Source organism: Mauremys mutica, chromosome 6 (assembly GCF_020497125.1).
Source record: "Mauremys mutica isolate MM-2020 ecotype Southern chromosome 6, ASM2049712v1, whole genome shotgun sequence".
Classification (NCBI taxonomy): domain Eukaryota; kingdom Metazoa; phylum Chordata; order Testudines; family Geoemydidae; genus Mauremys; species Mauremys mutica.
In genome coordinates, this window is record NC_059077.1 from 114,347,956 (window position 1) to 114,365,235 (window position 17,280).

The 17,280-nt window shown below is 41.2% G+C and overlaps 1 protein-coding gene across 1 annotated transcript in view; it reads left to right on the forward strand.

Annotated features, from left to right (window-relative positions):
- Positions 1-17,280, forward strand: part of SVEP1 (sushi, von Willebrand factor type A, EGF and pentraxin domain containing 1) — a 182,423-nt gene that overhangs the window by 48,094 nt on the left and 117,049 nt on the right. Inside the window, exons 4-7 of the mRNA XM_045020777.1 lie at positions 1,746-1,904; positions 2,183-2,362; positions 7,584-7,763; positions 14,927-15,124. Of these exons, the coding sequence (XP_044876712.1) occupies positions 1,746-1,904; positions 2,183-2,362; positions 7,584-7,763; positions 14,927-15,124 (717 nt within the window). The remainder of the gene's footprint in view (positions 1-1,745; positions 1,905-2,182; positions 2,363-7,583; positions 7,764-14,926; positions 15,125-17,280) is intronic.

Consider the following 17,280-nt stretch of genomic DNA (forward strand, 5'->3'; position numbering starts at 1 on the left):
AGACCTCTGATACTTGAAAAAGCTAGGAAATATTTGGTGCTGGAGACAAAAGACATTTTAAAGAATTTAAGATTGGACACATATTTCTGGACCCAGTTCTCTGGAAGCTACAGAGCCGGATTCGCCATTGTCCTGTACCTTATGCAGCGGTTTACATCAGTACAAAGGGGCTGTAAAACACTACTAAATCAGACTGGTATGTTTTGCATCCACTTTGCACTGATGTAATGACTTCACATAATGCAGGACAATGGAGAATCTGGCCCACAGTCTGTAAGAGAAGTTTAAACAGAATACTAAGTGGTAAGCATTTAAACCAGGGGTCAGCAACCTTTCAGAAGTGGTGTGCCAAGTCTTCATTTATTCACTCTAATTTAAGGTTTCGCGTGCCAGTAATGCATTTTAGAAGGTCTCTTTCTAGAAGTCTGTAATATATAACTAAACTATTGTTGTATGTAAAGTAAATAAGGTTTTTAAAATGTTTAAGAAACTTCATTTAAAATTAAATTAAAATGCAGAGCCCCCCAGACCAGTGGCCAGGACCCGGGCAGTGTGAGTGCCACTGAAAATCAGCTCATGTGCCGCCTTTGGCACACATGCCATAGGTTGCCTACCCCTGATTTAAACTAATAGACTCTGTCTGAACTTCAGCTTTCTTTAGGCTTGTTGCAACATTTCATGAGTCTCATAGCTCAGGAAGTAATTTCTTAGGCATCAGCATCTTAGAGAGAATGCAGTCTAAGGTACTTATGGCCCCCAATTACCATAGCGTGTGGGTGCCTCACAATCATTAGTGTATTCATCCTCATAACACCCTTGTGAGGTAGGGCAGTGCTGTTATCCCATTTTACAGATTGGGGAATTGAGACCGAGAGAGAAAGAGAAAGACAAAGTGACTTTTCCAATGTCACACAGGTAGTCTATGATGGACTAAGGAATTAAACCTTGGTCTCCTAAATCCCAGACTAGTGCCCTAATAATTGGACTATCCTACCTCTCCTCTGTTGCAGGTAGCCCATACTTTTCTGTCTGTTCTCTGTCTCTTGACAACATCTCTTAAATATTCCTCCAGCACATTTGTGTGCACACAGAGTTAAAATTCTAGAGTAGAGTGTAAATTACTGTAAAGGCTTTGGGGAGTAATTGTTTTGATTAATTGCTCTCTGTGCGATGATTCACACCTACATATAGCATAGCATCTAAATCGTGAAGTCAGATGCCGAATTCTGTTAGTTCAGTATGCTGAGAATTTTTATTTATTGAGCCTGATCCTAATTTTGGCATGTTTTGGAAACCTTGGGCTTGATTCTGATCTCATTTATACAAGTATAATCCATGAATAGCTCCATAGTGTCAATGGAGTTACACAAATGTAAAACCAGAGTGAAGCTTCTTATGTAGAAAGTAAATTATGGCATTGATCCAAAACCCACTGAAGTCAATGGAAAGACCTCCGCGGAGTTCAGTGGGCTTTGGTTCAGACCCTATATGCACTAATAACTTTATAGACATACATGGGTCCTGCTTTGAATTTGAATTAATGGTGTTAAATAGAGGAGGAAGGGGAGCAACGAAAGCATAGCTATTAAACACGCAATTTGGTCATCCCCACACCTCAAGATACCCTAAAAAGCTAGTGTGCATTAAAAAATCCTTACAAAAATTGGTAGTCCAGTGAACGTTCAGAAAGGATGGAGTCTCACCTTTTCTTCTTCTTCTAAAAATCTTCTTTTTTTGTTTGATAGCTTGCCCATCAGGAACATATAAGCCTGAAGGTTCACCTGGTGGAATCAGCACTTGCATCTCTTGTCCTGATGACAACCACACCTCTCCCCCTGGAAGTACCTCCGTCGAGGACTGTGTTTGCAAGGATGGGTATCGTACTGCAGGACAGGCCTGTGAACGTAAGTCTTTCCAATCAGAGAACATGAATAGAGAGGAAAGGCACATTAGGATGCATAGACAGTGTAATCTTAGCCCTTCTTGGACTGTTTCGCTTAAATGAGATGGTCAAGCATCTGTGGGATTTATTATAGTGTTTCATATGCATGCCCCCAAAGCATAGATACTATAAATTAACAAATCAAACCAGCCAAATTAAAGATGTAAACTAACCGAGTGGGAAATGAAATGAAAATAATGCTTCTGGAATCTCTAACCCTGTTTTTGTATGATTAATTAGTTGTCCACTGCCCTGAGCTGCAGCCCCCTGAAAATGGTTACTTTATCCAGAACGTCTGCAACAACTACTTCAACGCTGCCTGTGGAATCCGATGTAAAGCAGGATTTGACCTAGTGGGAAGCAGCATCCGGCTGTGTCAGCCAAATGGCCTCTGGTCTGGTTCAGAGACCACGTGCAGAGGTATGAAAGCCATTTCTTTGGAAAAAACTTATTACACAAGTTGTTTTGTTGTTAATGGTTTGAGGTTTGTTGGTTTTGTTGGTTTGCTGGCTGAGAGTAAACCCCAAATGAAGGAATATTCAAAAGGAAAACCCCATGATGAGTATTTTATCTTCTGGTTTACTAAAATGGAGGAAGAAAACCTTCAATAAGAAATGCAGAGTGGTACCATCTGCTAGAGATTGAAATCCTGGTAAACATTCCACATTGTCCTCTTGTACACACCTATCCTGTCTGTTACTAAATTTCCTCATGTGACACCAGTGGAACTACCAGAATAAAATTAGGGTTGTAAATAAAGTTTTGGTTAGTAAATAAGGATTTGCAGGATGGGGGTTTCAGAATACCCATGAGGGATCCATCTGGTGGATTAGATGCATGTTGGCACTGGAACCCGGTGGCATAAACTTCAACGAAGAATATTGCTTCCAAATTTCTGATTTATGATCCTTGGGTTTATCATGTGAATGAAAAAAAAAGGAAAGTTCCAGGCCACATGGATAATCTCGGAAGAGTTTGAATGTGGTTCCATTGGACAATGTCTATTTCCTGGAGGTTGAATGTGAGGATATATTAACTGGAAAGGAGGTAATCAGAAGGAGTGATTGAAAATGACATGACTGGGAATAGGGAGAGAGGCTGAAAAAAAGTATTTATCCAAAGAGGGCCTCCTGGAGTGCTCATAACTACATTTGAACGTTGTATTAGTGCAGGGGTCGGCAACCTTTCAGAAGTGGTGTGCAGAGTCTTCATTTATACACTCTAATTTAAGGCTTCGTGTGCCAGTAATACATTTTAATGTTTTTTAGAAGGTCTCTCTATAAGTCTATATATTATATAACCAAACTACTGTTATATGTAAAGTAAACAAGGTTTTCAAAATGTTTCAGAACCTTTATTTAAAATTAAATTAAAATGCAGATCTTATTAGTTTAGTGTGATTCTTGCCCTGGCTTTTCCTTGCTGAGTTTTCCAATGTCTGGCACATATTTGGATACTTTAAGCTGCACACAGGCTTCTGAGTGAACAGTTGATAACCGGCTGGCAGGAGGTCAGCGGCTGAAACCCCAGATCGGCAGCTGAGGTGAGTGGAGCTGGCGGCTGGTAGGGCTGAGCAGGGCCGGAGGCCTGGACCCTGTCTGGCAGGGGGCCTGCGCTGGAACTCCAGCTGGAACAAGGTGAGTGGGGCTGCGGCGGGGAACCCGGCTGGCAAGGGGCCAGCAGCCAGAACCCCCGAGCAGCGACTGAGCGGCTCAGCCCGCTGCCACTCTGGGGTTTTGGCCACTGGCTCCTGCCAGCTGGGGTCTCAGCCCGCTGCCAGCCTGGGGTTCCTTCCCCCAGGCCAGCAGTGGGCACTGAGTGGGATGGGCGGTGGGACCCCGACTGGCAAGGAGCCAGCAGCGGGAACCCCAGAGCGGAGGCGGGCTGAGTGGCTCAGCCCGCCCCGCGTGCCATCAAAAATCATAGGTTGCCAACCCCTGCCTCAGTGGATCTGATCACAATTCCATCTTGCCTCTGGCTGTGGCCTAATACATGATGTTTCAGAGGAAAGTATCCACCTTCCAGTTCCACCAATGCACATGCAGGACACCTTAACCAGTTGTGCAATTCCACAAAGGATGTGGGATTCCTTTCTGACCTCCTACAGGCACTTATAGTCTGAGGCTGCTCTTCCGCCTTTCACAGCCCGTTTGGAGAAAGGAAGCTTGTAGCCATGCACTGGCTGGTGTGCAGGTCAGGTTACACTTAGGGAAAGGATGTGTGGTGGAGACCAGGGGAATGGACAGAGCCAGAGAACAGTCACTGTTTGAGACATGCTCACATGGCAATCCACCTGAATTTGCATAACAAATTGCTGCATAGTCTAATGCTGAATGTTGCTGAACTTACTGTCCTCCTGCAACTTCCAGTGACCCTGGAAGGGGTGAGAGCTTGCAATGTTAAAAAAATGTTGCTAGTACTTTGGGACAGTGAAGCAAGATCCGTGGGATTTGGCAATGTCATTCCACAAGGCAGGTTACAGAGTGAAATAGTTTGAAAATCCAACTGTAGGCTGATTGGACTATTGGGAGAGCAGGTCTCCATGAAACTATCTCTCGTACAAAGGAGTCCTCAGAATGAAAAGGCTGGAGAGCCCCTGCACTGGAGCATAAAGAAAGGACTGATCAGTTTTCACTCTAATCATCTACAGGATTATAGTCTCCACACAGAGAAGTGGAACAATCTTAAGCATGTATAGTTTAGAGTCCCCCACACACAGACACTTTAGGGGAGAAGCTATTCTGTCTTCTGGTTTTTTTGGGTGAGGGGTGGTTTCTTTTTTCTGCAAGGTTTCACAGTTTTCCTTTTAATCCATCCTTAGCATATGCTGTGTCTGCTCTTCTCCATTCATACAAGAAACCATGCTGTAGAAGGGAGCAAGATCAAAGGCACAGTTTATGGGCTGTCTCATTAATCCCAACAGTATTTTGTCACATCAATTATGAAAGGACACCAAAGGATTTTAATCCCTTCACAGTGCTTTCGGTTTTGACATTAAACATTCAACGTTTTGGCATTTTGCGCTACTTAGCTGAAATGTGTCATGGCTGTGATAAGTGAAGCTTAGACCCATCAGCACACCTTCTGTAATTAGCAGCAGCTAATATAAAATTAAACTAAATACTGTCCAACTGCAAAACACCCATTTAATCCAGAAAAGTGTACTATAACAAAATTCTAAAGGCCAACAGAATATATTTTAATGTACATTTATGGGAATTTTTGGTGATTGTGGAAAGTGCCAGATTGATAGTCCTCAGGTCAAGAGGATGGTTGGCACTAGGCACTAGGCTGCAGTTTGGAAGATCTGGATTCTATTTCTGGTTCTTCTACACATTCCTGCTGTAAACTTACAGAGGCTAAGTTACTTGCCCGTGCCTCAGTTCCCCATCTGCCGATGGAGCTAATAATATTTCCCTACTTCACAGGGGTGTTGTGAAGAGTAATCCATTAGCCTTTGAGAAGTCTAGATCCTGCACGGCCTACACACCCAGTACTCCCTCTGACTTCAGTGGAAGTTTGGGATGCTCAAGAAATGTGGGATCAGGGCTCTGGACCTTTAAGCATTCTGTGTGTGTATGAGAGAGAGAGAGAGAGAGAGACAAGAGATGGGGGAAAGTTTATTTAAGTTTTGTCAGATCTTGTTGGCTGGGTTTTAGTTTGGGGTTTTGTCTGGATCTCATTTAATTCAAAAGCTTAGTGTTCAGGTGGGAGGGTGGGGGCTGACAGTATTTTGTTCAGGTTTTGCCATATGTATGAGCAGTAAGTCCAAATGGCAGGTGGGCTATTGCCCAGGAGACCAATAGATCTCGTATGCTCGTGCTCGTACTCACTGGAATGGAAACAGAGGTCTCCACTTCCCAAGTGTGCCCCTTTAGAGGGGTGAGGGGTAGAAGTTCAACAGTGGCAAATCCCCGTGCTTTGCTGCTCCCCGGGATGAAGTTTCAAAGGGAGCTCCCTCCCTCCTGCCCAGGACACCGGTGGGAGGGGTAGCCACAGTTCCAGGCCTTCCACACTGGAACACAAGGTTAGTAGTGTTGCTGATGGCGAGTCATAGCTACGTCACCCTGAAAGGAACAGAACAATGGCCGTGCATTCCTTCCACGCCAGCAGGTGAGCAGGACCTGATAACAGGTGCAAGGAGGCACATGCTACCACCTGTGAAAGTATGTAGCCGTGGTCACCTGGTGCCTCTAGGACCTGATAGTTTGCAATGCCCACTACACACACTACCACAGCTATGGCATTAAAGGCCACAGTAGAAAACATAATACCCTAGAAGCCTATTCTCTTTGCATGACAGATTTGCATTAGAGTTGTAATATGTTTACTTAGTGCAATTAAGGTAAAGAATAATAGAAAACTAGTCTGAAGAGCAATACTTTATTTAATTCATTAAGAGCCTAGTGACTCTAGTCTAGAGTAAGTTTCCTGATCTCTTTCATTCTAGAAAAGCCTGTACATACACATGGGATGGGGGGAGGAGGGGCATTGTTCTGGACCTGAATGAACATGAGGCAGTCATAATGCCTAGATGTTACGCATCTAACTGGGTTTCCACTCCTTATTTTCTGGTCAATAGTTGCTACAAATCATGCAGTTTTTTTCCTCATGTGTTGATATCAAACTCTCTCTGAAAGAAACTAATTTTTTTTAATTGCTTGATACTTGTAATCCTGGCAGTTGGTACAACTGGATTTCATTTGATTGATAACTGATTAACTTTGTTCTCTTACTATCTTTAGGAAGACCTGTAGTCTGTTGGGTCAATATGTACAATTATACACACATGTTTTCTCATCAATATGTGCAATAAACTACTGGAAAAAGGAAAGAAAGCTGCCAAGTTTGCTTAACTTTGAACTTATTTGGAAAGAAAGCTAGTAGTTTGACTCCTACATTGGCAGGGGTCACTTGGTAAAATCAACATTCTTAACCACAATATAGAAGTTACCCAGGCCACCGAAGTCATGACTCATTCAGGCCTTGACCCTCCTCCATCCAAGTTGATGGAAGTCATGGAAGCAGGATCTAGCTCTTAAAAAAACAACAGTAGATTGTAGAACTGGAGCTCCCCCACTCTTTTTTTTTACTGTTCAGTTGTGCTACTGCTTAATGTGTTAGACAAGACTGATACACAAGCTTACATTTAATTCCATGTTCTTCTGGCGTTGCTTTTAGTTATGTAATAAATTGGTGTCAAGATGTAGTATTAGCAATTCAGACATTTAAAAAAACCAAACTGCACACTCAGCCAAACTAACACTGTCTTCTCATTCAGCATCGTTCAGCAACTGCTCCCAGAGCTAACTAAACAAATCTTAGTTTCACCTCCTTCAACTTCATTGACTAGATATGGACCCAGATTTCCCAGTGTGACATCTTAAAGAGGCCTGGTTTTCAGAAAGGGGTAAGCACCCACCTTGTGAAAATCAGGCCCCTGTAAGGTGTCTTAACATAAGCACCCAAAATCACTGGTCACTTTTGAAAATATTGGCTCCACTCCTAAACCCAGATTACCAAAATGTTATTTTCACTGTATCCATTTAAATGACAAAGGGTTTTAGAAGTGACCTTTAAACTGTCTGTTGTTCCTCTGGTTTATGGTGAAAACGTAACATGCTTGTTTTACCATTTGCAGTTCGAACGTGTCCAAAACTCCACGCACCTGAAAATGGACGAATTAATTGTTCGTCAGGTGATACCTCATACAAGACAGTGTGTTTTGTGACCTGTGATGTGGGCTATGAACTGGAAGGAAACTCCCAACTCACCTGTCAAGGAAACTCTCAGTGGGATGGAAAGGAGCCAACATGTGTGGGTATGTTTTTGGTCATTGCGTGTCTGTTCACATAGAACCATATCTTAAGGAGGGATTGGTAATGGGATAAGAAAATGACTTCTAGATTGCTGGTTGAAATCCAGCCCCGATATCTAAAAGTCGCTCCTCTCCTGTGGCTGTTTGATAACCTGTATGAAATGAATTAGTGACCACAGTCCAGTTCCTGGTAGACATGGCTCTCATGCAGAAGAGGGCAAGGGTGAATCTTTGGGGAGACTCAGTTACCCTCTCAAAGCTAGAGATGCTCCCTCCAGCTAAAGATTGAGGCATGTTGGCAGCATGGAGGAAGCTTAAGCTACCGCTGCCTCCTTTGTGGGAATTCCCAGCACAGAGGCCAAGGGTTGAAAGGGCTGAGGATGCTGAGCAGCCTTTTACCCCTTCGGGAGAAACTTGCCGGTCACATTTGAAGCACATGGGTGGAGCAGTGCTGGGAACCTGTGAATAAGCAGAGGACTTTAGACTCCAGGATTACCAGTCCAGCACTTTTCATGAGTGCTGACTTCACTGGAAAATATTAATAATAATAATTTTTAAAACCCAGTGAAAATACAGAAATTATGAACATAGGGACTGACTTTTCAGAAGCTGGGCTTGTTTGGTGCTCCTGAAAATTGTGGGTGCAGTTAACGTCATCGGTAAATTTTGTACCTACGTGTTCAAATGACCTACATTATGCCCATAATTATTTGTAATTCAAAACCTACGCGGACAAAACTGGGGACCCTGTGAGGGCAAGGTTGAACACTGAGCCCTCGGTGTAGATACATGCTTTAAAAACATCATGAAGATAAATTCATAAATTTTTGATTATTTACACTAAGTACATTAAGAGCCCGATCTTGCTCCCAGATCAATGGGAACATTTTATTTAACTTCAAAAGAGCAAGCCTGGCCCCTGAAATGCCATCGGAGGATTATTATTTGAGGACTTACTTTATTCTGTCATTTCTTAATTTTTAATGATTATAATTCAGTTCCATTATATATCCAAAGGCTGTCTCATGCTGTTTGATATTATTAGACTCTTTTGCATAATCGAGCAGGTTATATGAGAGTTTTTGCTGGATTTCTGAGTCACCCATGGCAAGGCTTTGTTCTTGTTGGTCCCAAAAACCCAGTTTCCTTTGATTGTCCCATTGCAAAAAGCATTAGCTGAAAAATCTGGGCTCACTCCTGCCATGGCTGCACATGACGATAACTTGTATAAATCCCCCCCGCAAGGAAAGCAGATGTGAAATTCCACTCGTGGAATGACTGCAGGATCATGAAAATGCTAACCAGAGCCCTGATAGCACATTTTAAAAAATTCTTCTCCTTACTGATGTTCTAAATTATTACTCTCGCTGTTAAAAATGTGCCCCTCACTTCTAGTCTGAATTTGACCAGCTGCAGCTTGCAACCATTAGGTCTCATTATGCTTTTTTCTGCTAGATAAAAAAGCATGTACTATCGGTAGGGCTCCGTGTCTGTCACGGAGATCGCGGAAGTCATGGATTCCACGACCTCTGCAACTTCTTCAGGGGATGGTGCGGCAGGCCCAGGGGCCACCCAAAGCAGCTGGCTCCGGGGACAGCCACACCAACCACTGCTCCGGCGGCCCTGGTGCCTCTCGCCCAGCACCCCCCTGCTCTCCCCAGCACCCCTTCTCCCCCACAAGATTTAATCACAGGTATTTTTAGTATAAGTCATGGACAGGTCACGGGCCGTGAATTTTAGTTTATTGCCCGTGACCTGTCTGTGACTTTTACTAAAAATACCTGTGACTAAATTGTAGCCTTAACTATTGGAAATACTTCCCAGCATAGGTGCTTGTAGGCTGAGATCAGGTCATCTGTTAACATTCTCTTGGTAAATTAAAAAGATTTTGCTCCTGAGTCTCTTGCTAGAAAACATGTTTTCCACATGTCATGTCATACTCACAGCTCTTTTCTGAATCCTTTCACATTTTTCAACATCCTTTTTGGAAGTATGGTCTCCAGAACTGGACAGAGCATTGCAGTAATGGCCTCACTAATGCTATGTTATAACAGTTGTTCTGGGTTGTTAGGGCCCAATTAGTTTTACCTGCCAAATACTGCAGGTTTTTTTCCTACAAGGGTATGTGTGTGTTACGTGTATTTTTAATTCAAGGAACTTTTTATTGAAGATATTATTGTAATAAATTGTTTTGGATTATTATGTTACATTATATTCTGTTGTCTAAAATTAAAATATTTGATAGGCATGAAAACTTTCTTTCTTTTTTTCTAACTTGCAAAAAAAAAGTTAATATTTCCCCACCACTAAACTCTTTTAACTCTTTCCCTCTTGTATTCCACAGAACAGGGCTGGCTCCGGGCACCAGCTTAGCAAGCAGGTGCTTGGGGCGGCCACTCCAGAACAGGACACCAGGTTCAGGTATTCGGCAGCAATTCGGCGGAGGGTCCCTCACTCCCGCTCGGAGCGAAGGACCTCCCGCTGAATTGCCGCAGATTGCAATCGCGATCGCGTCTTTTTTTTTTTTTTTGGCTGCTTGGGGCAGCAAAACCCCTGGAGCCGGCCCTGCCACTGAAGAATGGTTTATAGCCAACATCTTAGATTTAGTGTACATCAGGAAATGTTAGTCTCCTCATATTATAATGCTCTGTACAATGCCCATGATTACTGCAGGATTACACAATTCATTGGCATTAATGCCAAGGGCACTGATGCCATCTAGTGTTGAAAGAATTAGTGTGCCCACTTTTTAAATGTGTTTTGGCCAGTCTTCATCCTCAAGGTTTATGTATAAAAGGAAGAGGAGAGAGAGGTCAATTAGTGCCCTGCTGTTCAGTATTCATTTTGTCAATTCGATCAAAATTCACTTGTTAGTTTATTAACTGTGTACTATACTCATTTGGTTTCAGTCAGCTTCATGTGATGCACTGTTTTACAGACATGGGACAGATTTTGCTTTCTCATATGCTGGATTTTCACCCTGTATTTCCATCGGCATTAGTAACTGAGATCAAATTCTGACCCATCCAATGTTAAATTATTTTATATTTGTATTCATTTACAGAATCATAGATTGATGGGACCAAATTCTGCTCCTATGTACACCCTTTTAAATCCAGACTTATTGGGTCAGATCCTAAACCTGTGTAAATCACTGTAGCTCAGCTGAAGTCAATGGAGCCAAGACTTTTTATACGAGCTACGGTTCTGGCCCACTGAGAGCAGAGGACCTGTAGAATTGTAGGAGTCAGAGATGAAAAAGATCTGTTAGGCCATCCTGACCTTTTACTCATAGGCTCATAGACTTTAAGGTCAGAAGGGACCAATATGATCATCTAGTCTGACCTCCTGCACAATGCAGGCCACAGAATCTCACCCACCCACTCCTGTAACACACCCCTAACCTATGTCTGAGTTATCAAAGTCCTCAAATTGTGGTTTGAAGACCTCAAGATGCAGAGAATCCTCCAGCAAGTGACCCGTGCCCCATGCTGCAGAGGAAGGCGAAAAACCTCCAGGTCCTCTGCCAATCTGCCCTGGAGGAAAATTCCTTCCCGACCCCAAATACGGTGATCGGTTAAACCCTGAGCATGTGGGCAAGACTCACCAGCCAGCACCCAGGAAAGAATTCTCTGTAGTAACTCAGATCCCATCCCATCTAACATCCCATCACAGACCACTGGGCATACTTACCTGCTGATAATCAAAGATCAATTGCCAAATTAATTGCCAAAATTAGGTTATCCCATCATACCATCCCCTCCATAAATTTATCAAGCTTAGTCTTAAAGCCAGATATGTCTTTTGCCTTCACTACTCCCCTTGGAAGGCTGTTCCATTCTAACCATCACTCCTCCAATGGTTAGAAACCTTCGTCTAATTTCAAGTCTAAACTTCCTAGTGTCCAGTTTATATCCATTTGTTCTTGTGTCCACATTGGTACTAAGCTTAAATAATTCCTCTCTCTCCCTAATATTAATCCCTCTGATATATTTATAAAGAGCAATCATATCCCCCCTCAACCTTCTTTTGGTTAGGCTAAACAAGCCAAGCTCTTTGAGTCTCCTTTCATAAGACAGGTTTTCCATTCCTCGAATCATCCTAGTAGCCCGTCTCTGAACTTCTTCCAGTTTGAATTCATCCTTCTTAAACATGGGAGACCAGAACTGCACACAGTACTCCAGATGAGGTCTCACCTGTGCCTTGTATAACAGTACTAACACCTCCTTATCTTTGCTGGAAATACCTCGCCTGATGCATCCTAAAACTGCATTAGCTTTTTTAACGGCCATATCACATTGGCGGCTCATAGTCATCCTGTGATCAACCAATACTCCGAGGTCCTTCTCCTCCTCTGTTACTTCCAACTGATGTGTCCCCAATTGTAACTAAAATTCTTGTTATTAATCCCTAAATGCATGATCTTGCACTTTTCACTATTAAATTTCATCCTATTACTATTACTCCAGTTTACAAGGTCATCCAGACCTTCCTGTATGATATCCTGGTCCTTCTCTGTGTTAGCAATACCTCTCAGCTTTGTGTCATCCGCAAACTTTATTAGCACATTCCTGCTTTTTGTGCCAAGGTCAGTAATAAAAAAGTTAAATAAGATTGGCCCCAAAACTGATCCCTGAGGAACTCCACTAGTGACCTCTCTCCAGCCTGACAGTTCACCTTTCAGTACGACCCGTTGTAGTCTCCCCTTTAACCAGTTCCTTATCCACCTTTTAATTTTCATACTGATCCCCATCTTTTCCAATTTAACTAATAATTCCCCATGTGGAACCGTGTCAAACGCCTTACTGAAATCGAGGTAAATTAGATCCACTGCGTTTCCTTTGTCTAAAAAATCTGTTACCTTCTCTAATAATACAGGATTGCTCCTTATACAGTCTAGTGTTTTGTCCGGTTCGGTAATATATGTCCTAAGTGCTGGGACTATCATCACTTCCCCAGAAGACTATTACACTTTTCCTTGTATTCAACCTAAATTTTCCCTTTCTCAATTTCTTCTCTTCACTCCTAGTTATATATCCCTTTGTACCACCCAACATAGTTCCTCTTCTCTTTGTGTTTGTGCCTGTCATTACATCGTTATGTTCCTGCCCCTACATTGTCACTTATCCAAACAGCTCATAATTTAGCTCTTTTAATTTTGATTTCCTGATCATTTTTGGTGCTGCTCTCCCATTTTGGTGCTGCTCTCTCTCCAATTTGTCAATAGCTGTCCCATAAAGAGGTGCCCAGAAATGAACACCATTTTTACTAATAGAAATAGTTTTTACGTTTTAAGACAATTATTCTGTCTAAAATGAATGTGTATACACTCAAGGCGTCTGCAGACTGTCAAAATGACAAGATATGAAGTATTATTAATAGGTTAAACTTTAATCTTAATTTTTCAAAAGCAAGAGTTTCAAGGGCAGGAAATGTTTATAATACTCAGATTCTGTCTTTAAAATAAGTTTTGTAGAACTGCCAGCTTTTAAAGGACTTGACAAAAAAAAAAATTTGTCTAGATATTAACTGTTCTGAATCTGAATCCTTTCTACACCATCAAACATCATCTAAGGAATGAACAAGGCTCCACCATCCTTATCTGTCCTGGGAAGCTTTTTGCATATCCTCTATGTCATAGGTTTTCCCTCTCTGAGTAGTGTTCAACAGAGGGGTTCTTTCAGTCAGCTCCTTTGACGTGTTTGACCAACTACCTAATGACACGCCTGCCATGGCAAACTCTTGCTTCATACATGTCTTAACACATGTCCCAGATATTTCCATTTTCTTTTTTGGATAGCTTTGGAGATAAGAAGTTGCTGAACTCTGTGATGAATCTTGGTGCTATACATTCATTCCATTTAATACTTAGCATATTCCTGAGGCATTTGCTTTGGAAGGCATATTAATATTTCAAGGCACATTTATTGAAAATAGATTTATTGTACAAATCTGGTATCCACCTGTTACCGTATTTGCCCAGCTCTACATGACACCAGTAAAAACTGCATTAACTGCCTGAAATAATAAATATGGCTGGTTGAAAAACAGGATAAAGTATTGGTGAAAATGTAGTCATTTCCCTCCCTCCTTCCTCCCACCCCATTTTATTTTTGGAAATTTCAAATTTTGATTAAATTTTTTCTTCACAATTTGAAAATATTTGACCTGCCCTAGTCACAAAACATTTCATAACATGAAGGTACATTTTTGGTCCCTGCAAATCCATAGTCAACATTAGCTAAACTTGGAAGTTTACTTTTACATGGAAACCAGCAAATTGTTCTTTGGTTGCCATGTATAGGTCCCTGAGTTCCGGTTCATATTTTAGGTTTGAACAAAATCAAATATCGGCCTGTAATAATTTGAAAATGGATGTAGGGTCACTTACGAGCCATTTCACAAACACAAGGTGATTGGGCATGTATGAAACCTGAAATAAATAAATTTTAATGACTTTTTTGTTTTAGTAACATTGTTGTACCTCTTAGTTCTCATTTCATGGCATTGTAGAAATGGTTCTTTGTAGTTAGTGTGCAGCAAACTGCTATAATGATACTCCAACATCTGTATTGTGACCATGAGACAACAAAATAGGAACAGGTGAAATTAATAGATTCTTGTACAAAGCTGTGGTGTGATTCCAGCGGGGGGTGGGGGAGAAAGGTAAATGGTGAATTGAAGAAAAAAGAGCAGACCTGATACAAGGGGGTGGAGCCAAACCTGATTTGTCTCATGAGAATATTGCCAATGGTTGTAATTTACTGAAAGAGAACTCCTGCAACCATAAGAACTCACCTGAATTCCAGCACCCATTTCAAATGTCCATAAAAATACAATCTGAGTTTTACCTACTTTTGTCACAGTGGGAAATCTCAGTAGTAAAATTAATGTTTGGCCTTCAAAGCACAATGTAACTCATTCAATACAAGGACGATAATAAATATAACAGAATTTTCCAGGCTATCTGAAACATTTTATCCTTCATAAAGGCTGAGTGAAAAATACCTTATTAGTAGAGATCATCAGTGGGGCTGAGTTGCAGTGAATTTTAGAACAAGTTTCAGATTATTTTCTACATCCTATTATGGGGTTCTTAATTGCTGGTAACTTTGGATGTGTATATTTTCTGTGTCTGCTGACATTTGTGTGTTTACTTCCTGTAGAGGTGCATTGCCCCATCTTCCAGAAACCTGAGAGTGTGACAGTACATCCGTCAAGTTGTGGAGAGGGACCATCAAAATCTGGAACAGTGTGCCAGTTGAGCTGCCCCCGGGGATTCACCTTGTCTGGGGTTAGAGAAGAACTGAGATGCACTCCTTCTGGGAGATGGAGTGAAAATGTCCAAAAGGCTCTATGTAAAGGTACAGACCTGAACAATAATTTCCACTGCAAGTAGATGTGGGTTCAGGGGGAAGGGGATTGCAGCGAGACAGATAAAGATGTGTTTGAACCTGAGGCAAAGTCTGATTAAAGTGATCTTCAAAATGTACTGCTTCTACTATTTCCTGACAGTAGAATTTAATATTTATTAGTTCAGCAAGATTGTTCAGGTACGTTTATGATGCACCTCACCACCAGTCAGCCCTCTGGAGACCTTTCCCAGGTGTAGTGTTTTGTCGGGGTTTGTGGTACTGTGTGACTTTAAGGCCTGGGAGAAAAAGTTAAATTATAAATTGAAGAATGAAGATGAGAAAAACCTTGGCTTTAGAGGTGGCCGAAGTGAAACCAAACAATATAATAACAGTAATAATGTCAATGGAATATCATGTGTTATAGTTCCTTTTATCTCAAGGTTCCTTAAGTGCTATGGAAACTTATACTAATATGCGAGATATATTAAGGTGTTTTATCCCAGTATATCAGAGCACCCTCCGGAGTGAGGCACTAGCGCTTTTTAACAGCTTACTACTCAAAACTTTAGGGCACACAGCAAAAAATGCTGTAATTAACTGAAGCTGCGCAGGAAGTGTAGATGGGAAAAACGTAATTACATTAGTATGAATTTGGCCAGGGCTCTGGCATGAACACCCAGCTCTTTCAGAAAATATTAGATTTTTTTTTCATACACAAATATACTTTCAGTTTGAATGCCTTTAACTCTAGATTAAGGGAAAACCCCAAGAAAGAACAAAAGTAAAGTCTCGTTGAGAAAGCATAGGGCATGTTTCTCTGTGACATTCTGCACCTGAAACAGAATGGAGGGCCTAACAGCAGAGAGGCAGGTAGACTTTTTAGAAATGTAAAGGCACATTACAAAAAACAGAATTATAACAGTTATTTAGCACATCACTACAGAAAGTGCCACAGGATTTCTGTTGTTTAATGGCCATAAGTAGTAGGAACTTTGATATTACTACTTATCCTAAACACAGCACCTCCAGCAGCATAATGATCCCAAGTGCATTATTTCAGTATTGACTTGGAGGGTAGAGTCCCACCTGCTGAATCAGCAGTAGCCTCCATGCTCCTGGAAGTTCTTCCATGCAAATATGGACTAGGCATAACTTATAACTAGGGCTGTCAATTAATCGCATTTTCCTCACACGATTAACTCAAAAAAATTAATCGTGATTTAAAAAATTAATCATGACTAATCGCAGTTTTAATCACACTGTTAAACAATAGAATACTAATTGAAATTTATTCAATATTTTTGATGTTTTTCTACATTTTCATATATTTTGTATTCTGTGTTGTAATTGAAATCAAAGTGAATATTTTTATTACAAATATTTGCACTGTAAAAATGATAAACAAAATAAATAATATTTTTAAATTCACCTCATACAGGTACTGTAGTGTAATCTCTTTGTCGTGAAGGAGCAACTTACAAATAAGTAGTAGGCCATAAGTAGTATTTGTTGTTGTTGTTGTTGTTACATAACTGCACTCAAAAACAAAACTGTGTAAAATTTCAGAGCCTACAAGTCCACTCAGTCCTACTTCTTGTTCAGCCAATCACTAAGACAAACAAGTTTGTTTACATTTACAGGAGATAATGCTGCCCTCTTCTTATTTACAGTGTCACCAGAAAGTAAGAACAGGTGTTCACATGGCATTTTTGTAGCTGGCATTGCAAGGTATTTATGTGCCAGATATGCTAAACATTTGCATGCCCCTTCATGCTTCGGCCACTATTCCAGAGGACATGCTTCCATGCTGATGACACTCGTTAAAAAAAGAATTCATTAATTAAATCTGTGACTGAACTCCTTGGGGCAGAACTGTACATCCTCTGCTCTGTTTTACCCACATTCTGCCATATATTTCATGTTATACCAGTCTCGCATGATGACTCAGCACATGTTGTTCATTTTAAGAACACTTTCACTGCAGATTTCATAAAATGCAAAGAAGGTACCAATGTGAGATTTCTAAAGATAGCTACATCACTTGACTCAATGTTTAAGAATCTGAAGTGCCGTCCAAAATCTGACAGGGATGAGGTGTGGAGCATACTTTTAGAAGTCTTAAAAGAGGAACACTCCGATGCGGAAACTACAGAACCCAAACCACC